The sequence below is a fragment of the Paramormyrops kingsleyae genome, chromosome 19 (assembly GCF_048594095.1).
Source record: "Paramormyrops kingsleyae isolate MSU_618 chromosome 19, PKINGS_0.4, whole genome shotgun sequence".
NCBI classification, from domain to species: Eukaryota; Metazoa; Chordata; class Actinopteri; order Osteoglossiformes; family Mormyridae; genus Paramormyrops; species Paramormyrops kingsleyae.
The window spans coordinates 21,157,540-21,182,423 of NC_132815.1; the positions used below are offsets into that span (position 1 = coordinate 21,157,540).

A 24,884-nucleotide genomic window follows, 5' to 3' on the forward strand; every position below is an offset into this window, starting at 1 on the left:
GCTGACAAGCCCTAGATAAAAACCGATCTTCATGTTTGAGGGATATTAAATTCCTCTGTCACAGTCACTCCTCAAGCGGGGTTGAGGAACCGCCCATAAGTGGCTCCAGGAGAACAAGTTAGTGTTTCCCCATCAGCTGAAAACTGAAAGGAAACCCAGGGCATTTTATGATTGGCCTTTTCTGTCAGGAAGGGGACACGCTGCTGGTTAATCTCGGCCCAGGCTGTCCCATGTGCGGGGTGCCCGCGGCATGTCAATCCCACGGCTACTGCCGGAAATCGCTGCTTCACTCTACTATGGAAGGCAGGAAATTGTGTTTAAACAAGTAAATATCTAGGCCCTGCCAACATCTTGCGTTCCATCTGCATCAGGCGCACACACTCACACAAGAATTAATTACCTTCCTTTTGATACCAGGCGTCTGTGGTTCCTTTAAGGCTTGTGCCAAGTAGCAATACAATGCAAAGCACCTTCCGAGAGTCATTTGTCACCAGCTCCACACAGGGGTCTATTCTTCTCTCTGGTGCAGCCACCGGAACATCATCAGAACAGCACAGACTCCTCAGAGACGGCCTGTACCACAGAGACTGGCAGGTTTATAACCCAACAATGCAAGGAGATTCCACTCTCACCCGGGGGGGGGGGGGGGGTGGGGGGGGCGAGCAGGTCCTGCCAAAAAGAGCCCACACACCATAAACAGCAGAACGCAACTCGCATCAGAATCCAAAAATCTGAAAGATTTCACCCATCAGCAGAAGACGCTTGGTTTACTTGAAATCCAGGAGGCGGAAAGGTCAGTCCTCCCTGGGGGGGGGGCTGTGAAAAGCTACCAGACAATGGGGGGGCTGAGAACCACCTTCCCATGTCGTCCCTGGATAGGGGTGTATAAAGGGGTGGGGCCACAGGTGTATTAACCCCAGCTGAGATCTGATTGGCCCCTGGAGTGGCCCATTCCCTGTCACTCACCTATTCAAAACATATCATTGGCTGTTCAGGTGGGCCCTCTGGATGAATGCTGGCCCCAGGGGTGCCTCTGCAGATTTTGGGCCCCATGAAAGCGTATTTTTTTGGTCCGTCAACCCAGATGAATACAGTTATGTTGAATATTTTTAGGACTTCTGTCAGTTAGGGAACCTAGGAATCATCCTAAACTTTCCCCTCCTATACGGCACCCCTGCTGGTCCCCCCCCCAACCTTAACCCATGGTGGCCAACGGTCTACCTGATGCCTGCAACGGGATGCCCTATACACCCAGAATCTACACAATGCAGGGAAACAGCTCCCCCCACAGGCCAGGAGGAATTTACACCTGCTGACCAAGCAGCATGAACAGAGCGTGCTGATCGGCACCTGCAATCATAGCGGAGGTGTGGATACTCACCACTAGCAGGGCACTGAAGCACAATGACGCCCCCTGGAAACGTCACTGACAGCGGCTAAGGACCATAAGTGCTTGCTGGTTGGGGCAGATACGTGACTAGCTCACTCTCTCACACACACGGAGTTCCAGGGCTAGAAGCGTCATCTAATGATGAAGACTCACTCTTCTCCCGCCCCCCCCCCTCCGGGTACCTGCAAGGAAGCCTGGCTGCTCAGGTAACCAGCTTCAATAAGCAATTATTATTTATTTTTTTTAAAGAAAAGAGCACGTCATGACATGAGAAGCAGTCAAAGGCGTCCGAACACCAGGAGCTTCTAACATTTTATTGCAGCTTAATCATGCTGCATACAAAGGAACGAGATACGGAACAGCAATTAAGGACTAATATTAAACATATGACAAATAGCCAATGTAATACAAACAGACAACCACAAAACAGTTTACAGCAGAATGTATTCTAAGGATTATATTAATTCCTCATTAAAGGTGTTTTTTTCTGGAAGTTCATTCCATCGCTGCTGCAGCATAAGCGCCGCATGATCTACACCAGCAGGCCGCGTGGCCTTGGTCACTATTCCAACGTGGTTAAGGTCAGGTGATTCTACAGGCCATGCTTTCACTTCCCTTCCTCTCCCTTCCTTTTTAAATATACCCCGACAGGGACTTCACAATGAGCACAGTGCTAAAAAGTTCAATTAGAAAATAAATGGTAAAATACAGGGTGTTCAAAAACTCCTGGCTTGTCTCCTCAGTGGCATTTCGGAACTGACCGGAAGACCAGAATGGCTTCCCTGCGGTGACAGGGGAAGAAAAACAAATAGACGAGTTCAGAGGGGAAGGCGGAGCCTGCTGCAGGCAGGCGGGAGGCGCAGAGTAAGTAAAGGCTTAGGTGGGCATTAAGCCTGACTCCCCCCCCATAGTAATAATTCAGCAGATGCCCCCCCCCACCCCATACTGCAATGATCCCTCACTGCTGCCAGACTGCGGAGGGCCCCGCAGAGGTACGCTGCTGGCTAAGCTTCCTCCCAGCATCTCTCAGCCCAGGGGGCCTTGCAGGGGGGGGGACAGCTCACCGGCGGGGGGCGAGGAAAACAATAATGGCCTGATGGTGCTTCGGATTTCAAAGAGAAACACCAATGCTGCAACCAAACTGGTGGTGGTTTAAGAAGAGCAACCAGAAGCAGATATGACAGCCCCCCCCCCCATTCCCCCAAACCCCGACTGAAAAGTCACTCATACAAGAAGTTACCCAGATCAAATGGGGTAATTAAAAAAATTTAAAACACCCTGAAGGAGAGTGAAGGGCAGCAGACCTACTGCTGAAACCCCCCCCCAAGCAACCAGGGACGGAGGGACGAGAGGCAGGCAGACGGAGAACCTCCACGACCGGAGGCAGATGTCTTATTCACGCAACAGCAGCGGTGTCAGCTCACCGCTGCGCAGCAAATCAGCACGTCGCAGGCCTCCGCCCTCGGGGGTCTGCGCATACAGACCAGCCATATGTGCGCCGGAAGACAGACAGGCTGCACGTATTGCCGGACGGAACCCCAAATATTCCCTCAGAACGGAACTCGGCAGCAGGACCAGCCCCACCCACCTCGCTGCCAGGGTGTTACTAGGATAAACCAACTGTTGACTCACAATGGACAACAGTTGGAAGGGGGCCCGGACCCCCTCAGAGGAAGCGCTGTGCTCAGTGCAGATTAAGGATGCAGAATATATTTATACAAAAACGCCACAACGGTAGTTTACTTCCACAGAAAAGGCGCCGGTATTTCAAGCTCAGCTTTTAATACACTACTGTATGTATCTTTGCAATGCAGACATCCTTAGGTGGCACTAATTCACCATGGGAATACCGTTTACAGTCGCTCCCTGTTCCTCAGACATCAGTAGAGAGAGGAAACATGATTTCCCCACTCGTCGGCAATGCTGACACGTTTGATACCTGCAAACCGCCAGCAGAGTAGACAGGACAAGGCAATGTGTCAGAATATTCTCAGGAGGATACACCCCCCCCCCCCCCCCCCGTGTAGAAGCCCCCGCACGTATGCAACCTGGGCTGACAGGGCAGCACCTTGGAAGGCTATGACAACAGCACAAGGTAAGACCACAGCACTGCTTCACTCACCACGCACAAACCCATCGGTCACAATTCCCCGGCTCACAAAGCCACAAACCAGTTACCCGCAGACAATGGGAGCATTGCCTATGCAGGGTGACGAACAATTCTCAGATATGGCATTAGGTTACAAGGCTACAGCTTAAGAGCCAGAGAAAAAAAATTTAAAATCCTCAATGCTGCTGGAGAAAAAAGACCTTCATGAATTATTGCAGCACTACTAATAGTCATAAGTAGACCATTACCACCATTCAGATGCACAGAATGGTGATGGCTGACAATAGTGGGATTGTCCTGCATGTGACATAAGGGTGGGTGACAGGATCCTCTGAACCAATCCGCACACAGATCACCACGCTCCATCGCGCACACACACACACACACACACACACACACACACACACACACACACACACGATTCATTCCACTTTCCCCTCATGCAACTGGCAGCCGTTCAAACATGAATTGTCGGTTAAATCAAATGGTCGCACTTCGATGTTACAGGGGCCTCTTCTATTGGGCGATTATAAAACGGAGGGGGGTGTCGCATTGAGGTGCATCGTTAGAGGGAAAGGGCGTCTGTGTGCCTGGTGATCTTCACTGGACCCGGGTGCAAATGATGGTTGCAAAATGCCTCTACCACAGGAGAGAGATCCAAAGCACAGATCAAAACAAAAGCATCCATTTGTAGGAGATGCATCCCGTTTCAGAGGAGCCCGAATGCCGAGAAGACATGGCGCAGAGTAGCGGTCACGGTCAAGCGTCTCGCAGGGCCGGCGCGGCTGCCAGACGACTCGCATTACACCTGTCCTGCTCCGCAGCGCCCATCAGTCAGCGCTGCACGCCGCCCTAAACGAAATCAATCACGGCGCAGCTTGGTTATGCTCGGCGGGGCCATTACCACCACAGCTCCTCCCCAAGCGACCCCGGGGCAGGTGGGAGACACGAGGCGAGCACAGCCAGGACATTCCAGCAGGCACCGGCGCAGTAAATCAGACATGCAAGGCCGTCTCCTGGCGACCTACGGTAAACACGGGTCTCGCCCTCCGCCAGAGCCGCCGGTGAAGTTCCCACATGACACGCACACACGGCGTGGACTACAGATCGCGGCACGCCTGCCAGGGCAGCCAGAAACATCTGGATGCATCATAGGTGTCCATGGAGGAAGAGCTCAAAAGCCTCCCTCTGTTCTAAGACCTTTCTGGTCCAGATAATCCACAGCGACGGCGCGTAAACAGGGATTTAGCCCAACGGCTATAGCCTGTGCTGACAGTGCCTGACAACGCAATGTGGGCGTCCCGCCAACTCAGGGAAGGCCATCTAGCCTCCTACCATGTAGTTTTGGAAGAGATTTTTTTTTCCCCAATTAATGACCAACACAAACAGGAAAAACACAGCAGAAAGAGCAGCAATGAAACACAGCACATGGTATCGATGATGCGCCAACTGGCATCTGCCTGGTAACGGTATAAGGGGGGGGGGGGGAGACGGAGGCCATCAACTAATTGCATTATGTGCTACATACCAGAGGCCAATGGATTGTCGCTGGCATCACTCACATTGCTCACGCCCCATTGGCTGGTCAGCAGTCCCAGAATGTGTCAGAGACCTCTCAGCCAATGGGCAAGCCTGCCCACAGCACGCTGCACTTACGGCGGCAGAACACAAACCAAAACATCCAATGCAGCAGATCTGTCAACTCTGCAAAAGGTGGCTTCTTTCACAGGGGGGGGCACAACAACAAAAAACATAATGTAAAATGCAGAGCAATTCAGCAACAGACCAAGAGCGCCACTTATAAAATAACAAAAGCCTCTTTAGCTTTAGCATCTACATAAAGCCTCTTCTCTAGCTTTTCTGTTGAGGCCCCCAGCCTCAGTCGCATGCCATGCAGCCCTTCCCCCAATCCAACTCTGAGGCACGTTTGTCTTCCAGGACTCTATCTTGATTGAAGACAGACAAAGCAATTATCATTTTAAAATAAATACATAACAGAAAATGGAGTTCCTTCGGTGATTAATTATAACTGGTATCGTGATTGGTCCTGTGAGCATTCTTGATGAGACATGAGTCTTTCAAACAGACTTTCCCAGGAACTCATTTCCATTTCAAAAATGAAACATCACCATGCAGACCTACGGAGCAAGGTAGGGGAATGGCGGGGAACGGTCCAGGAGCACCTCACAACTTCAGCTCAGCAGTCCCTATAAAATCCCAGCTTCTCCTTCACGTGAAACGTTCTTCCGCACTTTGAGGCTTGAATATTTATCCTATCGGTTACGAGCGAGTTCGGTTAATAACAGCCGTGCGGGCGTGCGTACCAAATGGCGCTAAGCTCTTTGTTGAACCCATTTTAATTTAGGTAGGAATCACTCAACGTGAGGCTTTTACCCCTTCTGTCAACAGTGCAGGGCCAGTCGAGGACACAAGGTCTATCTGGTAGTCGAGGAGCACCGGGGTCACCTTGCAGATGTAGCGGCTGGTGACACGTTCGGGCTGGCGAGCTGTGATTGGCGGCCGCTCTGCCGCTCGGCGAGAGGAAAACAAAGGAGAAACGCGAGCTGGGAGCTGGCAGAGAGTACCGATACTCTGAGCCAAAGCTTAGCAGCTTTGTTTCAGTGAATGACTGTATAAAACAGTGTGACACACACTGTCAAGAGGCAAATAGCAGCGAAACATAACAGCCACCTAAAAACACCACGACCGTCTAAGACTTTAAAACGAGACCAGAAGATGTTGTTCTGACTGGCTGACACAAGATGTCAAAAAGTATTACGAAAATACATTATAGATTACAGTTATTCATAAATATCATTTCAGAACCCGAGGACAGAAAAAAATCCAGAGATACAGGAAATAAGAAAAAACATTGTTTGTTATTTTTAGCAATACCTGCTAGTTTTTGTTTCATATACAGTGATTTTTTTCAGGTTCATTCTCCATTCACCCTGTAGCCATGAGTCTCTGATCAGCAGGGGGTGGAGGGGGGGGACTGACCTGACAGGCAGATGTAGGTCATGTAGTCGCCCTGTCCTCCAGTGGCCAGGAAGGGGATCTTCTTCTTGTTCCTCCTCCTGACCTGCACGGCTGCCAGCATCTTCTCATCCCGCGGGGTGAAGACCTCCTTGCCGATGGCAGACTTGGCGCTCATGGTGTCTCTGGCCGCGGGGCTGGTTGGCTCTCGCTGGGACGGAGAGTAAAGAGAAACAGAGCGTTCAGATGGACCCGGTTCAGGATCCGCTTAATCAGCCCCGTGGGCACGGCTATGAGTCACATTACATTAAGATTCCCATCTGTGTTGGGCCTAAGAAGGCAAGGAGAACTTGTCTCCTACATACGTCACGCCAAACAGCTCAGATTGACACATAACCACAAGACCCAAATAAATCACAACATAGCAGCACCAACTACTTCTCGGGATAAACAGGGTTTTACTTAGGTACAAGTGCTTAGCTCATGGGAGTTTTACTTGCACATAAATGTTCTGAGGGCAGAAGGAAAAATTATTGGTTCTGAAAGATAACCAATCAGATTAGAGGAGGTGGGACCAACTAATCAGATGTCTTGGTCCCACCACATCTAGATGCTTGGATCCACCTCCTCTACAATCATTTTCCCTTCTGCCCTCAGAACATTTATGTGCAAGTAAAATTCCCATGAGCAACTGGTTACTTCCAATATCCCAAAACAGTGCCTCAGAACTTAACTAGGTGCTTCTTTAAGCCTTTAAAAATTTTATAACTGTCAGAAGTCAGAGCTCAGAAGGACAGACAGGACAGTAACCGCCATAAAGCTGCAGACTTGCTACTGTGGAATCTGTATTCAAGTCCTGCCAATTCAAGCCAGTCACTCAAGAGCCTATCAACATACCCTCTGCAGCTCCCCGTACAGTCATCCTTTTACCCAAAGCAGGTAGCACTGAAGAATAAATACTTTCAGGAGACACAAGCTAGGCCTTCCTACACACTACTCTCCAGAAACCCACAGCCCCATGGTACCTTTGATCAGAAACCTCCATCCTTCCAAAATCTTATATCTGATGGAGCAGAGAAACTTAAATTTAGAACAGAAAACTGATTACCTAACAAAATCCAACCAAAAAATAACTACAATAACAGTTGAAGCTGTAACGCAGAAGAATGTAGGATTAGCTCTAATTACAGGCTTGTATGCTCATTTTGGACCTTCATGAGTCTCAACGGATCACAACGCTCTGGGACTTCAGCATTTGACCCGAGCGCTGGTGAACCGTGCACATTCCAGACCCCTAATCAAACCAGGAAGACAAGCCCTACGCCTTTGAAGGAACCCAACCGCTGTTGAGACATCTAAGGGTCTCTGCAGTCCCTCCACGCTGCCCCACCTCCTGCAAGCTATGCTAAACTCCCCATCGGCCTGCTGGGCTTTGGCATTCATCTGCGCCCGGGGGCTTGGAGACGCCTTACATTCCTGGAGCCCCCAGCCCGGGCCACACGCTGGCTGCTCCTGCCGAAAGCCCCCCGAGACATTAGGGCCTGCTCTAGTGAGCACCACACTCTGCAAACAGAGCTCCAAGCTCACCATATACAGAACCAGAGTCTGTGTCTTGCCTTTTGGGGCGGTGTGTCAACAATGATCACTGATCACCAAGAATTCTAATTCTCCTCCCCCCATTAATGCCTAATGTGCAGTAATTATGTTTGGCTTCAATTTTGACTAAGGTGTGTCAAAGACCTGCCTTCATCATTATTCAGCTCCAGCCGCCCATATCAAATATCATCATTATTATTATTATTATTATTATTATTATTATTATTAATGCAGCCTTCAGCTGTTGGACTGTTTAATTGCTTGTTGGTTTGGGGGCAGAGAAAAGTACTTGGGGGCTATGCAAATATCTGCAGGTTAAATGCAGACAGCGGAGTGCAAGCCTCACTTCTTTGGTCGTTTGCTTTCTCAACCTTATATCTTCTAAGAAACAGAGGGCTTTTGATTGATTTTCTTCACAATATGATGTTTTTCCTTCTTGGGGAAGCAAGAACCAGCTTTCCACAAATTACAGGATAAAAGAAAATCTTCGTAGAGTCTCTACCAGTTAAATTCATATTACTACCAGTGACGGCACACCATACCAGTCACACAGAATTGCAGAAGAGCTGATCTTACATGGTAATGCAACAAGAGATACACCTTAACAGCAATTGAGCTGGGGTGGGTCTAAAATACAGGCTTCTCCCCCGCATTTCATCCTACTGGAGGCAGTGGGACATAATGGGCCAGGGCCTCAATCATAAAGCCATTAAGGACACATGGTTCTCTTGGCAAGAAACACCATGTCCTCCAGGAAGATGGTCCATGAGTCATTCATCACAGGCCAGGACCATCAGCAGAACTGGCCAGTCCACGACCGCTCTGCTGAATGGCCTGAGATTGTCTGACTGAACGAACAAACACCACCATCTTAAAAAGGCATCAATGTTCCTTCATGAAGGACACCTCCCACCTGGTGCTATTCAGGACACATGAGCAAGGCAAACCAAGGACAAAAATACACTCATTCCCAGGTTCAGATGACATGCTTCCACAAAAGCTAGTAGCTTCAGCTATTATGGTCAATTTCGGCCCAAGTGAACTTGATATCAGACAGACAAACCGTAGCTTCTAAAAGGAGCACTTACGTTCGGAAGAGCTGTTTACCAAAGTGGCGTACAACATAAAGTTACCCGACTAATCAGCAACACACCTTTCCCCAAAGGGGGCTTTCACCGAGTGTAATAACACTATCTACCACCAGGAAGACACCTCCTCCCATTAAACCATGTAGCTGCTGTTATGAATGACTGAGAAAACATCTACAAAGGGTAGTTTAGCAAAAATCAAGGTAGAGTGAAGCTAAAGAAGGATTTCATGTCATTAAAGTTCACGGCGTGAAAGAACATAATTTACAGTCTATAAGAAAACATAAAAGCTGTGAAATATCGACTGCCGTACTCCATTCTCCATTACACAGCGTCACAGGGGAGCCAATACCTGATAGCCACAGAAGCTTGTGGGTTTTAAGCCCATATATACAACCATGTCAAACTGGAAGCTCCAGTGGGCCATTTCAGCCTCAAGTAACAACCCCCCGGCTCTAATGAGAAACGCAAAGAATTCTAACAGCCCCCCACCCAAACAAAAAAAAATACCAGGCTTTATCCAAATTATTTTACCCCCCAGCTCTCAGCCTGGCCCTTGTTCCAGACACAAACATGTCAACATATTTGCCAAACATGTAGACCGTGTTCCAGTTTAATTCTTAGAATAATCTCATTATCAACAGGAACACAAACCTGGAAAGGGTATCAGACCCAAACAGGCTCACAAACTCTACTGACAAATATTAAACCATTCCAGCCCCAGGGGACTGAATGCAAATAAAACTACCCTTACAGTTCACTTCATTACCTCTTAAACATGCTAGACCATAATACCCCATACGCTGGACATTACAGTTCAGTATTGGCCAAATACTGTATCTGTGCAAGGACACGAGTAGCCTGTACACTTGAGAAGAGAATAAAACATATTTCATTTTTACAGGGTCATACAGAGAGTCGGACATCTTTATAGGGCTGGGTTTCTGAAAACCATTATGCTCAACTGTATCTTAGGGTCTGTGGATATGGCTCTGTCACTGACTTACTCAGATTTATCAAAGAGACTTTTTTTAAACACGAGGCACCTGAACTTCATGCACACCTGACCAAGCCCAATGCAAACGCCATGCGATCATTTCACAATCACCACGATAGGAATCCAAGGGCACTTACCAAAAATGCAGTAAGACAGAGAAATACCAGTGCATTTCAAATGTGACTCAGAAGTATGAATTCTTGGAAAATGACAAATGTCGTCACAGCACAGCAACAAGACACTGCTGGAAAGCTAGCCAGTCACAGCCATCTACCCACACCATTAAACATGCCTATTCACACAGCTTTAGTTTCCAAATTAGACTTAAGAGCCTAAAAGTACCCTGGGGAACATCCCCTCAAACCAAAACACATTCAAAGAACAATTGGATTTTATTAACTCAACAGTACACAAAAAATGGCCAATACAAAATGCAACACTGCCCTGAAACTGGCGGACAAGTATGACGGCCTACAAGGAAGCACATGCCAGTGTCACCATCTGCACAGTGGAAATGGGAGGCCACACACACACACCCAAACATCCAGGAGCCCAGTGCACACGCCCTCCACTGCAAGTTTTCAGAGCACTAACCTTTCAGCTTATGGAGTAGCCGGAGTTAAAATGTAGGCAATGTGAAACAAGTTAAAAGGTCACAGAGACTCGCAATCAAACCTCAAGGGGGTTTATATAAAACGTGAGGTAATGCGGCGTGTGTGGGTTGCGTTAAGTCTTATAAAACTGGCAACTTCTGATGTATATACTACTCTTTGAGACTTTTGGGGTGTTGCAATACCTACCAGCCGTTGTCAGAAATCCCTTTAAGCATTATACACACCCGCACAACTTAAGCGTGTACATGTGAAGTGTACTATTTCACGGAGCATTCGCTTATGCAGTTACGTCATCGGTTTTCAAAATATGCCAATAACAGGTGGGCGTAATATGCAGTTTATCATTACCCCTATTATTAATTCTGGTATCATTTGTTCCGTAGAAACATGACTCACCTACTACGATCGGTATTATACAGTAGATTATTATGAAAACGACCATTTGCGCTGCTGTTAAAAGCCAAAATTAAGTGTTATGCCCGCCAAAGCCACAGCATTAAACCAAAATTAAGGGACATAGACGGAGTGGCAAGATTGTTCGTGTAAGTAAAGCAGCACATGTCGACGGACCGTCTCCACGATGACTACATTTATAAACTTGCCAACCTAAAGACTGCAACATTTTCCTACTCTCTACATGCAAACACTGTGCAGTGCGTACAGAAGCTGGCGTGTGCAAGTCTTAGAATGAGTGCAGTGGAAAAACTAGTTTCACCGTACAGTCTTCCCTACCGTAAGCCGAACCAGGAGCACTCAATCAACAGGAAACAAAAATGAAAGACGTGTGAAAGAATAATTACTTTGAACTGACTGTCAGATACTCCAATGCTGAATCGTGGGACCTTGGGGTGTTACTGTGTTGATATGGTCGGACAGTCTGCGCAGACCATGTAGCAGTCTGCACAACGGCAAACATTACATTTAATCGCAATTGAACGCGAATAACCAAGTTAAAAAGCACGATTAACTATTAATTATTCCGGGCATGATTAATTCCGCGGGTAAAACGAACGGAGGATCTGTGGGGCTAAAAATAAGGCGATCGTGGTGCGGATGGCAATCCATGTTGACATCTTTGCCAGGCTCAATAAGCCTCCAGCTGAAAAACATTTTCAGCTTACTGTCCGAAGGTTGGCGCAGACCTGCCGGGCAATTATTTCCCCGCAACCAAAATCTGCACAGGTACCTTACGGGAACACGTCCGATCGGAGCATCAGAGCGTTAACAACTTGCATAGAAGTGTGGAGGCGTTAAAGGACGCGGAGCTTACCGCTTGACACTCTCCCGACTGTACTGGTGCACTTCCACGTGGAAAAGGGTCTGGATCTCGACGGCTGTACTGGCTCCGTGAAGCCCACCAACGTGTGTGCGCCGAAGTGATCGTGTCATCTGCCGCGGATCATTTCGCTTTCGCATGCAAGGTGCTCCCCCCCCCCACCGCTTCCGCCTGTATTTTTAACAGTAGCTCCACGCAAACTTCCCCACTCCCGTGTCGCCGGAGAGGACTCTGTACTAAAGACTAGCGGGTGACGTGCGTTAAGGGCCACTTACGCCTCTCCTTTCTCATTGGTCTCCCGTCGGTCTCCCTTTCCAGCTCACAGTCTCAATCAAACAATAGTTTGAGGATTATTGGAGTCTACTTGAGCCCTTTTTCATTGCCAGATATAAAAGGGTAATTAAAACCTACATTCGCGAAGCTGTTGATCGAAACTTCCTGTGTCAAGTTTGTTCTCTATCTAATCTTTCATTAAGTTTAAATCCGCGAGTGTTTCTCGCGACACTTTAAGTGTAATCATGCGCTTCTGAATAGCCGCAGATATGTTTTCCCGAATGTAACTGGCAAAGCCACGAAGTTACATGTGAAAATGTAAGCTGTCATTTATCCGTATGCCCAGAAGTCTAAATTACTGTCATTATTTAAGTTCATTTCCCAACACCTTTTAAATGGTTTGCTACATTTTATAGATACGTAGCCTACTACGAGGTCGATACCTTAAAAACCAGAATTAAATCTGAGGTTGCGCTTCTTAATATACACCAACTGTGACGTTTTCGTCTTTGCTTTATCCTGCACACCAGATGACTGACATTTTAACTGACACATGGGTATTAGTAGATGTTCACCCCCCTGACAGCACAACAGAAATTTTAAACTGATGCAGAAAGTGTCTGTCTGGTCACATCTGCCACTGCGGCATCCAGAAGTATGAGCGTCGTTACGTACGTGAGGACACGCAGTCTAGGATGTGGTCATGACATATAGCTGGGACTAATGCGTCATACTGCAGGTAACTTCAGGATCTGCGTTTATTAATCTATATTAAATTACATACATATAATTACACCATCTCAATGCAATCAATCATAAGAGTATCTGAAAATCGCATTACGACATAGATGTACTGTTATTGTCACCCGGACAGCTTAATCATTTTTTTCTTGTCCAGAAATTTGACAACATATATGTTCAGTTATTATACTTTCCGCGTGGTTATAAAATCTGCAGCTATTGAGGAATTGGCAAAAACGCTTCAGAACTTGCCAGCCTTTAAACCTGTACTCCAGGGTCCTTTTAGAACTTCAGCGAAACACTCCCTCCCTCTGTTTGTGATTTCTTCGTGAAACAAAAAGAGTTCATTTTCCTGCTGGGCGCCCCTTTGAACACTTAGACGGGATTCCTCGGGTCTCTCCGGAGCTTCCGTGATCCAGGACACGTCACTCACCTTGCGGTTTTATGTGCTGTAATACGATGGATAAGAGAGGGGAAAATCCTGACTAGTGTGACACGTCTAATTCTGTGCTCTGCGTGGGTTAAATAATATGTTTTTTTTAAATCACTTTGGTCAGATTTAACAACGTGGACTTTCATTCTTGTATATTTTTTAAACCTTTGTTTAGTTTGTAGATGGTGTAAATTATTGACTATAGAGATAAATCTTTGGCAAGTTCACTTCAATATCAGGCAAGTCTTTCTTGGAGCGTAACAGCCCAATGAAGTAAATGTCTTGCAAATGTTTGGGCTTCAGAAAGCAGAGAAGTGTTTCAACGTGAAACAAATGAATCTCAGTAAGAAAACAAGTCATATAGCTATACCCTTCAGTATTGACAAAACTACTTGAATAAAATCGCATGTGCATTTCATAACGATTAATCTCCGACTTTAAAAAGGCGGATTGGATTTCATCCCCAGAGTAACCCAAACCGGTCTCTCATTTGTTCCGGAGTGCAGTGATATATCTGTCATGTAAATTACTATGAACTTCACTGACCCTAAATCTGTTGTGAAGGTAGGTTTTATTGTCGCGATACATCCTTCAATCTGGCTGGCACCCCCGTGTCTAAAGTGGATTTCCAGTCCCACAACTGTGCCGTCTATCCAGCGCGATGACAGGGAGCTTTAGCTGTCAGAAGCGTTTCCGCGACTGAAGACAATTTAATTTACCTCTCATCCCGATATGCGTGGCCCAAGGACACCAATGATTAAAAAACCATTAAGACTAGACTCTAAATAATAAATGTCTGAATCAAATATGTATTGACCAATTTTACGGCTCATTTCAAATGTGCATATGAACAACCTTGGGAGAACGGAATGATTAGAACCGTGAGACTGTAGACCTGAGGATATGTAGGAAAGGCCATGAACCGGGTAATTTACATGCATTTAGTGGAAAGCAATATATGGTGCTTTTTATTCAAATTGTGAATAAAGTCTAATTTTATTAAGTATTAATAAAATATATTATTCTGTAGACATGACTGCAGAAAATACTGCATGAAACCTTAAAGACGGTTCGAATTTAACTGCTGGAAAATGAAACGACAGTTAAATATATAAACGAATGCCGATTTATGATATGAACTGGTCTGCGTATAATCAAAACAGTACGTATTGCATAAGTGGCATAACGAAAGGAACATCTGTTATTATTTAGGGTATGCAGTGAATTATATGCGGATTTAACGTCATGAAAAGTTTCTTAGGAATTATTTACATGGCTGAATTTTATGCGTTGTCACAGTCTACCATAATTGCACAACCACTTAACAGCCCACAGTCGTCAGATTTACTTGGATAGTTTAAAAATGTGATTTAAAGCACAGCGGGATTAATCTTAAGGCACTTAATTTCCGGCAGACTGGAAGGGGAGCGAAGCCGTTGTTTTGTAAAAAATCCGCTGTTTTAGGACAATGGGGATTCTTGTATCCAATTTCATAATAATACTATAGTTATTACTGCAGTTATTTGCAACATAGCTAAGCTTTCTCAGACAATGCCGTTTTGTTTCTCCTCAGAACCCCCCCGACACACATACACACACACACACAACTGCAAGAAGTAGAAGTGATGGCATTAATGGAATTTTATCACCTGTTAGGCTGTACAACATTTAGCAAAGACCATCTGTGCCTTTTTGCAGACCCTGTTCAGATTTGAAGGCCTCCCATTACACACACACACACACGTGCACACACACACACACACACACATACATACACACAGACACACATACATACACAGACATACATACACACACACACATACATACACAGACATACATACACACACACACACACACACATACATACAAGACCACACACACACACAGAAACAGATGTCCTCTGGCACAAACCTTTGTTATTCTGCTATCAGATAAGCTTCAGATCTTGCTAATGTAGCAGATCAATAGCAAAGTCTCCCAAAGGATCCAATTCCATTTTCAGGTTTAATTCAACTGGAGCCACAGGAGGGAGTGGAATCTCTGGATTCCATCTCATATCTCGACTGGAAACAAAGAAATAAATAAATAAAAAGAAAGAACGTGCAATGTTGCAAGAAAAAATGAGTTCACTCTTATAAACAATGTCGAGCCTGACTTACCCACAGGGAAATTATAACACCTGTTTCCTTGGGGAGTCCACTCACCACCATTTTCACCCCAATTTTGAGTCTTTTTGGATTCCCTGTCAGACTCGTGGTTGAGAAACCTGGGAGTCACACACTAAGCCATCAGAAGTCCTCCCTGAAGATGCAGGACCAGCGCAAGGTCACAACGCACAAGTCAAGTGGTTCTTTACTGCTTTATGTGAAATTTATAAATATTTTTGTTCCATGTAACGCTACAGAAGAAGCCACAGGTTTTGGCATAAACTCCACTAATGACAAAAAACTGCATTTTGAGGATTTTGTTGATTATCTAACAACTAAGTACTATGTTAAATGTTTTAATTGATTGATTAACATGATTATCCCCTATTATTTCAGAATGAATATCCAATTGCTGATCTTAAATTTAAGATTAAAGTTGACCATTGATCTCGAGGAAATTCTGCAGCAAGAACATGATGCAAAGATGAACATACATATAATGCCAGACAGACAAGGTACAAAGGTGATAAAACAGCAAATCTAGTGCAAACAAGATTAAAAACTACACTGTACACAAATAAAATATCCTAAAAGATAGAATTTTGTTATGCTAGAAATATATTTAAGATAAGAGTAATGAGTGATGTGCATTTAGAACAGTCAGCAGCAGACTTTTAGTGTAACGGAGGAGGATTTTATGGCTGTGGGTGGGGAGGATCACGTTGGCAGGAGTCGGGGTCGCTCTCTGCTTATCTCTTTGCTTCTGGTTTTCTGGAGTAAAATGCCCCAGAATATGGCCAAGAAACCATGGTTACTGAGGAAGGCAGCTTTTTCTTTGGGCGTGAGTGGAGGGACATGGGGAAAGGCGACATGAGGGTGACGTGAATCCCGGCGGGCGGTGGCTGGGGACTCGGACCTCTCCGTGCTGCGGTGTTTGCGAAATCATGTCCGCCATCCCACCTGTGACTCATTAATTATGCAGAAATTAATTCTCAATATATTCAATCATTCTTCGATATGAATTAATGAAGCTTACAGTCCTGATAATAATACTGGTTCCTGGGCATATAGCTACACTAATTATTACTGAATCGCCTAGAAATTCATAATATCTGCTTAAGAATTCAGCAGAGGGCTGATCTGAGGCCAGTGCTGCCTCATTAATGAGATGGGGGGGGGGGGGTGTTTCAAGAGTCACAGGGCTCTTCAGGTCTGGCACCTGAGGGGGAGTCGCTACAGGAGAAAAAGAGAGCTGTTGTACCAGCAGTAAGTTTGGTCCAAACACAGGTTGAGGTGTAATTTATATATTTACTTGAATGGTGGTGGGGGATCTCTACATGCGAATTAAGCCCTATAGCGATTGCAGAGTCAAAGCTTTTGCATGCAGCTCTGCATTTTACTGAAGCTGTCCAGGAGAATGACCACTGCAGGGAAACCAGTGTAAGTAACCATTCAAACCAGTCCGTGCTGTTAATCTGCATGCTTTGGCAAAGTACAGGTGATTAGACAGACAGACAGACAGACAGACAGACAGACAGACAGACAGACAGACAGACAGACAGACAGACAGACAGACAGACAGACAGACAGACAGACATAGATAGATAGATAGATAGATAGATAGATAGATAGATAGATAGATAGATAGATAGATAGATAGATAGATAGATGGATGTCAGTCACAGATGCTGGATGTGATATTTGTATGTAAGTGACTCACAGCTTGAATAACCATAGTTCTGTTTTTGTCACCATTCCCTGATCTCTGTCTCTGTGTGGGATTCTGGGAGTTTGTGCTGCCTTAACAGAGCTGACATTTAAGGTGCCGGGTGGAGAGAGCGCTGAAGAGACGAGGTACCCGGGAGAAAGTGCAGCGGGAGAAATTGGGAAAGGAGACGCGGGAAATGACTCTGCTGCAGCGGCTTTAATTAACAGGCGGCGCTGGCGTCCCTCCAGGTGTAGCGGAACAATGGACGGGGGGCGTGTCCAGCCCTCCATGAAAGGACAGAGATGATCAGACAGAGGAAACAAAACTCAGCGGGATGGAAACACAGCCCATATCCCTCCAGGATGAGTCTCATTATTCATGTGAGAGATTAGCTTGCTAGTCAGTGATCTAAAAAAAAATATAAGTAAGTGGCCACCCACCCACTCCGTCTGGCCTGGTTTCAGCACGTTTTCCGGAGAGGTGTTCCAACAGACGCCATCGATACCTCTGCTCACACTGACGGATGAAGTGACGGGGACTCAGCACCCGGAAGGAAGCTCTTCTTCCAGGCCTGGAAGTTTGTTTTTGCTGGAAAAAGATCAGAACTCAGTTTTAGGTCCGTCGAAGAACGTATGGACGGAAGTCTGGTGCAGCTTGAAGATAATCTGTGAGCTGGACCCAAGACAAACTCCTGGCTTTGCTCGATAGCTTTGAGGCTGAGCACTCTGACCTCAGTCTGTTTTACTTTCCCATTAATTTGCCATCAACTGGGAGAAGTTTCAAGGCCTGGACCAAGAGGTCCTGCACCCCTTCTTAAATGTGATTAAGGCTAGAGGTGGTTTGGAAGAGGGAACAAGCCAACGGAATTCACCATGCTGCCGCACTCACTGACACACACTCTCAATGGTTTTTCACAGAATGACTCCTAATACCACTTCTGTACCTGGACTGTAAAGGTAGCTCCACATCGCCCTCTGCAGGATGAAACTGGTATAACCCATATCTGAAATACAGACCGCTGCTTCAAAAATAATCCACTAATCAGGACACTCCCCTCAGTTTATGTACTGTCCTGTTGAGTAAGATTGCTCTGCCCTAAATTCCTGAGATGGGAGAACACAGAATCCTTTGTCGGTATGAAAACAAAATCAATAAAAAAAATACACCCCATACATTTCTGACATTCCGTGCCTTTTGAGAATAATTAAAATAAAAGCAATGTTTTCAGTATCTTATAAATATAACTGTTCTTTGTAAATTCTTACACGTTTCACAGAATATTTGCAACTCTATTGATCTTAACAGAAAATACTTCCCAACCCCAAGACAGACACAGCAGACTGACATGGTGACACCTGTCAGCTAGAGAGAGCTCTTCCTGTCACATGACCTGCACAGTGCCCTGTCAGAACCGCGGTCCTTCAGGCCAGGTCATCAGCAGCACCTCCTTCTCTCTGAAACATTCAGCTCTAACGTGACCATAGCTCCAAGTCATGACTTTATTGACCTTCATTTTACATAGTCGCTTGCAGGTTTTACATGGTAAATATAAAAAATGCTTTATATTAAATGCACCTTCATAATGCATTCATAGAACATTCAGTGCACCTTCATAATGCATTCATAGAACATTCATAAGCAGCATGCAAGTACACCTTAACATCCTAACATCCCTTAACAGCTTTAATATACATTAATAACAAACATTACATGATTGTACAATTATAATGTTAGGATGTCAGGATGGTAAGGCATACATGCATGATGTTTATTAATGATTTCTGAATACTTAATGAATACATTATGAAGGTGTACTGAACATTTTATGAATGTAATATAAATGCATTATGAAGGTGCAGTTAATGTAAAGCATTACCAAATATTGCATGCTACACTATTTGCATTTACACATGTTTTAGATTGGTTACACTGAAGCTAAAAATAACATAACATTGTTATTTATGTTTCGGGATAACTTGATAAAAAAATTATACTTTTCAAGCCATTTATGGTTAAGGTACTATTTATACATAATTGCACCAAAATGACTACATTATCAATACAAAGTTTTTTTTTTTGTTGTTTTTTATTTTATAAAAATTTGCTCTGTTTTTGTGTTCCTGTTTGGGCAACAGGATGAAATACAAAATTTTAAAACCAAGATTTTATTTGTATTTTATTTGTTTATTTGTAGTATGATTTCACTGCATGAGAAACATTGAATGGATTGGAAATATCTGTAAAGAGCAATTGTTATCTTTGCTCTGGGGAGTCAATATCTGCAACAGGAAAACCACACAATCAGGTCCTGATTTTCATAACGCCATCATCACAGATGCAGACACTGGACCATCCGGAGATGGGGTCAGTCATCCAAGTTTCCGCAAGAAAGCACAAGTAGTTCCCTGCAGGAGCTTCTGCGCCAACAATGGCCTTTCCAGCTCGGATGGAAACAAATCCTGGTCTTTGTCAGCTACCACTGAAGACCCCAACTGCCATCGGCCAGGATTTCCACTTGTTTTCATCACATTGTCACAGAAAAATGTAAGCAGATGTTTTCACAATGGCTTCTATATAACAAAAATGTGCACCTTTACAGTGCTGCTCCAATACAATTATTTCTTGCACCAGTTATAAAGCCAACCATGCATGACTATTTTGTTTTATATTTGCAATTATCCTGCAGTGTTTAAATGAAGCACATTTGGCAGTTATGCATTTTACTAATGCAGAAAAAAATTATTATTTTAAATGCAATACAAATTCAATCGTTTTAAATGCCACTTTGCATTTTAATTCCCATGAAACACCCTACATGTTCAACAATGATTCGGCGGTAGTTTAGAAACCTTTAGCAACCAATCTCTGCCAATAAGGGTCTTATTGCCAGATATTCAGCTTAAGGTCTACACATTGAAGCATTTTATAATTCAGTTACCCATTTAAAAACCATAGCTTCAAACAATGAATTTTAAAAATGTAATCCAATCAACAAAACCTATAAAGCTGAATGTGAAACTTACTGTTTTCTTTATTTAGTCCCTGTACCCTCCTGCCCCTCCCCCCCCCCCCCCAGTTGTGGGATCCCCCTGAGGGGAACAAGAGAGGTGGACCAGGTGAATGAAGATAAGGAGGTCATTGGCTTTCTGATGATTAGAGGGTCCTGTTTAAGGGTCTTCTCTGAAGCCGCACATCCGCTGCCAAACATATGACATGGTAAACAAGCAGGACACAGAAGCACCCATCCGAAACGCATGCAGAATTCATGGGGACTTTGCGAAGCCTCACAGCCACATGCTGAAGCACTGAGCAGCTTTTGTCCCCCCCCACCTCGCTCCACCACCTGGAAGGGTCTAACCACCATCAAACCCAGGACACAGATTAAGGTACGCAGTAAATCTCAGGCATCTATGGCCAAGGTTTCCGTAGAGTAACCTAGCAAGGCTTTCCATAATTTATCAGCAGATTTTAAATGGCTGTTCCTGCTGGCAGGTTCTGAGTGTGATGACAAAGACACTCAGCCTGTTGGGTAACCTCATTAAAGGGCTACATCAGTCGGATCTGGGCTCCGTAAACCCCTTTGTGAAGGAGCCACCAGCACCGCACGTAACCCATCTCTGCCGGTCTGCGGCCTCATGTTGGTGACCACAGGGTTACAGGATTTCTCTAGGACATCAGGTAAAGCACAGATTATACACAGAGGCTGCTCATGTGGGGGCGGGGGCAGGAGGCCAGTGATCTTTTCAGGAATAGCTAACTTCACGCGCGCCGCAGAACTCCCCTGCAAAAGCCGGTGGCTGCGTGCTACTTCCATCTGACAGTCACGGCACCTAGAGCACACCAAGACCTAAATGCCACCCTCTACAGGCGTACCAGTGTGTTTTCAGACAGCCTCAGGGGAAAAACATCTGTTTTATATGTGGAGATGTCTAGCTCTGCAACTGACATTCCGCAACACATAATGTCCCTCACATTTTTCCATGAGATTGTAGATAAACAGCTAAGGTCCCCGAAACACAGTTTCTGCTATTTTTATGGCACAAAGAAAGTATAATTAACAGAGGACTGGAATAAAAAGGTGTTTGCACTTGATAAAGTAAATCCACAGGCAAAAGCCTAAAGCAGGTGTGTAAATCATCCCAGTACATCAAATCCAAGCGAAGGTCAGGGTGGCGTTGGCAGGATATGGGAGAGCAGAGATGCCTGAGGGAGAATCCGTGAGCATGGGAAGCTGGCTGAAGGAACAGACCGCACAGCTGGGGGAACGATCCAGACCTTTACACACACGGGCCACCGTCCAGGAAAAACACAGACAGGTGCGAAGATTCCTGCAGCTAAAAAGCCATCGCATTAGCTGCAGGTTATATTCATGCAGGCGCTGTAGTAACACGGTTATGCTCCTGGTTATGTATGATAACTCAAATGAATGACCCAGATGCAGAAATACTAACTCGGGGGGGGCAGCTGGAATTTCAGGTGGGTATAGAAATAGACAGATGCACAGAACAGATAGCGTACAGGTGACGAAACCGCCTGATCATCCTCGTCGTGAAGGATCTCAGAGTGGGTGTGCAAAGCCGGGCATGCCCCCCCCCCCTGCGTATGAGCAGGGAGGCTTCACCCAGGGAGGGGGGATTAGGATCTTAGACTTTTGAGAGACCTAGGAAGGTGGAGTAAAGCCTTTTAAAGAACTCCAGCATTCTTAGTTGTTATTCCTGTCACTGTCTTCTCAAGGTGCCATTCTATTAACTGATGTTTAGTTTTCTGCCATAAAGATAATCCCATTGTTTTCCTTATTTTTTTCACTCTCGGTGTCTCAGAATGAATTACCAACTGGCATCACTTAGCTGTGAAAAAAAGACATTTTGTTTTCAGTTTCTTCTGAGCTTCTGAAAGTGGTCCTGCGAGAAGATTCAGTGTTTAGGGTCGCTGGGTACAGCAGCAATCATTCCGCCATTACCTGAGCGCTACTAGCTTCTGTTTGCTTGGTGCATTTCATGCTCTTAGGCAATTCTGTCCAGTTGTTTGCAAATGACCCAAACAGTCGTCCCCAAGTGCACGCAGCTGACACAGAGGTGCCTAGAGTCCTTGGAGATGCCCTGCGGAATCTGATTTATAGCAATGTTGAATAGCCAGGTAGAAACACACAAAAAAACACACACTTTCCAGGGAGCTGGCTAAATTGATAGCTTCTTTTAAACATAAATCAGAGCGCCTAGTCACAATTTATTTCAGGTCACAAAATTATGTCCCACTCAGAACCAACGGCTCGAAGGAGCCCAGCGGGGCAGCTTGCTGATGGAAATACTGTGTTGCATTAAACTGCCCTGTGAGTCAGACAAATTAAATTGGTATAAGAAGGCAGGCAAGCAGGTGATCCATTGCTCTGCAGGAAACAGGAGTCTGTCTGGTATTTTATGCATCACATGTAAAACACCACAGTGAAAATATTCTGTACATTAAACTGTGTAAAAATGGCAATCCGCACAGGATACTGTATAGTATAATTCTAAGCGATCCTTATCTACAGTGACAGATAAACAACCTTCATGCTGTACTGCATAATTACCCCTAAAAGTACCATTTCATTCTGAAAATGGCAAAGTATCCCTTCAGGCTGAATATTTTACGGCATATATACGGTACACAATTTGATACATATAAACCTTTTGAACCATTTAATCTCGCATATGGGGGAATCAGCAGTTTATTTTTACTACATTGCTATAAATCCAGACTTTGCCATAATATCTTCAGGTCGGTCAGTGAAATGGATCCTTGGATGGTGAAAACAATTAAATAGTGACGGAGTCATTAAGGGCGAGGATTAGTGGCTGGATGTATTTTATGACACAAAATCACCTTTCAGAGCCACATACTTGCAGAGAGGGCTGCACCTCTGGCTACTTACCTGACATGCCCACAAAAGTGACAGGAAGGCACTGATTGGTTGACACACCCACAAGAGAGACAGGAAGGCATTGATTGGCTGACACGCCCACAAGAGTGACAGGAAGGCACTGACTGGCTGATACACCTACAAGAGTGACAGGAAGGCACTGATTGGCTGACATGCCCACAAGAGTGACAGGAAGGCACTGACTGGCTGATACACCCACAAAAGTGACAGGAAGGACTGATTGGCTGCCATTTAAATTTATCAGATTCTGTGAGTCTATGAATATACTGACATGAAGTTTAAATCCTTTAAGGATGAACAGGGACAAGATTTTACAGTGACAGCTGTATCCTCAGAGTAAGAAACCAGAATTCTGAGACGCAGCACCAGAATGACAGGCGGCACAGATCAGATCATGTGAAGACAGTGACTTTTAAACATTCTTTTTAAGGCACACCTAGTCAACCCCCCAATACATATACAGCTGAAGAGAGTGGAAACCCCCCCACCCAGCCTCGCTCGTGCTTCATCTCATAGTACTCAGGCAGGGACACAGTCCACCGAGGGCAATCGATACAGTAAACAGGGGTAGAAAAATGACTGCAGAGGCTCCGGCACAGAGCACCAAGTGCATCATGGGAAGACGCCTTACGCTGGAGTTTATTCCGAGCCGGTCGGACCCTGATCGGTTTTTCCATCCCAGCTGGGGAAATCTTCAGCTTTTGATCAATATTATTGTCAAGACTATTAGAGAAATATGGAGATAAGCTCCGGGCACAAATGGTCCATTTTTCGCAGCCTTGGTACCATCTTATTATCAAAGGTACATCTTCAAGGCCACAAACGTTGTGTGATGAGCAAAGCAGGACCCCCAACATGTAGCCGGCCTCCACGAGAGCCACATTCCTCTTAGCCCACCACACAACGCTGCCGACAGCAAATGGCTGAGCAGAACCGCACAACGTGACATATGGAATACATTTTCCAGGTATTTTAAAGAGGGTGATAAAATGTGGACTTCAAATAGCAGGAGATATAGTAGATGTCTCAAGTTCATAGCTTCGCTCTGGGCCTAAAGACTCAAGGTCTAATCTGAGATGGATGCATGACTCAGAGTGTCAGACCTTACAAACATTTTTCATGTTCTGTTCTTCCTCAGGAGGTGAGGAATGTAACCTTCATTAATAGGCGGGACTGGTGACCTACTTAAGACTAAAGGAGAGACACCGAATGTTTTGTAATAGAGAACTGCAGATGTTATTTGAAACAAGCCTGTCTAATCCTAACCTCCTATCCAGTATGAAGAGGATGGAGGTGGGATTTGTCCAGGGTGGGGCTGGAGTGATGGTCTCCTTCCAGTATTTATACTACAGAGGTCACAGATGAAGCTGCAGACTGGAAACATCTGTGAAGGATATAAACTTGGACTGGAGAGATGGAAACAGATGAATCGCAAACTGGATAAAACCAGACATGGAAGTTTAAATTCCCACTGGACAGGAATGATTGGACACCCAAAAATGTTAAACGTCCACATTAATTAATGAATAAACAAAAATAAAATAAGGAAATTAAACTGATTAAATCTGCCAAGACCAAGAAATAATATTTTTTAAAAAATCAGCACGGTGACTCG

General features: G+C 45.1%; 1 protein-coding gene across 4 annotated transcripts in view; it reads right to left on the bottom strand.

Moving 5' to 3' along the window:
• The window catches only part of LOC111859963 (syntaxin-binding protein 6), a 46,293-nt gene extending 33,758 nt beyond the window's left edge, over positions 1–12,535 (bottom strand). For 2 of the 4 annotated variants that reach the window (XM_023843175.2, XM_023843172.2), the window contains exons 1-2: positions 12,042–12,292; positions 6,501–6,687 (exon numbers count right to left, since the gene is read on the bottom strand). In XM_023843175.2, the coding sequence (XP_023698943.1) occupies positions 6,501–6,654 (154 nt within the window). In that variant the 5' untranslated portion in view covers positions 6,655–6,687; positions 12,042–12,292. Of the gene's footprint in view, positions 1–6,500; positions 6,688–12,041; positions 12,293–12,322 lie in introns of those variants that run through there. The other 2 variants (XM_023843174.2, XM_023843176.2) reach the window with 2 other exon arrangements.
• Positions 12,536–24,884: the final 12,349 nt, after the last annotated feature.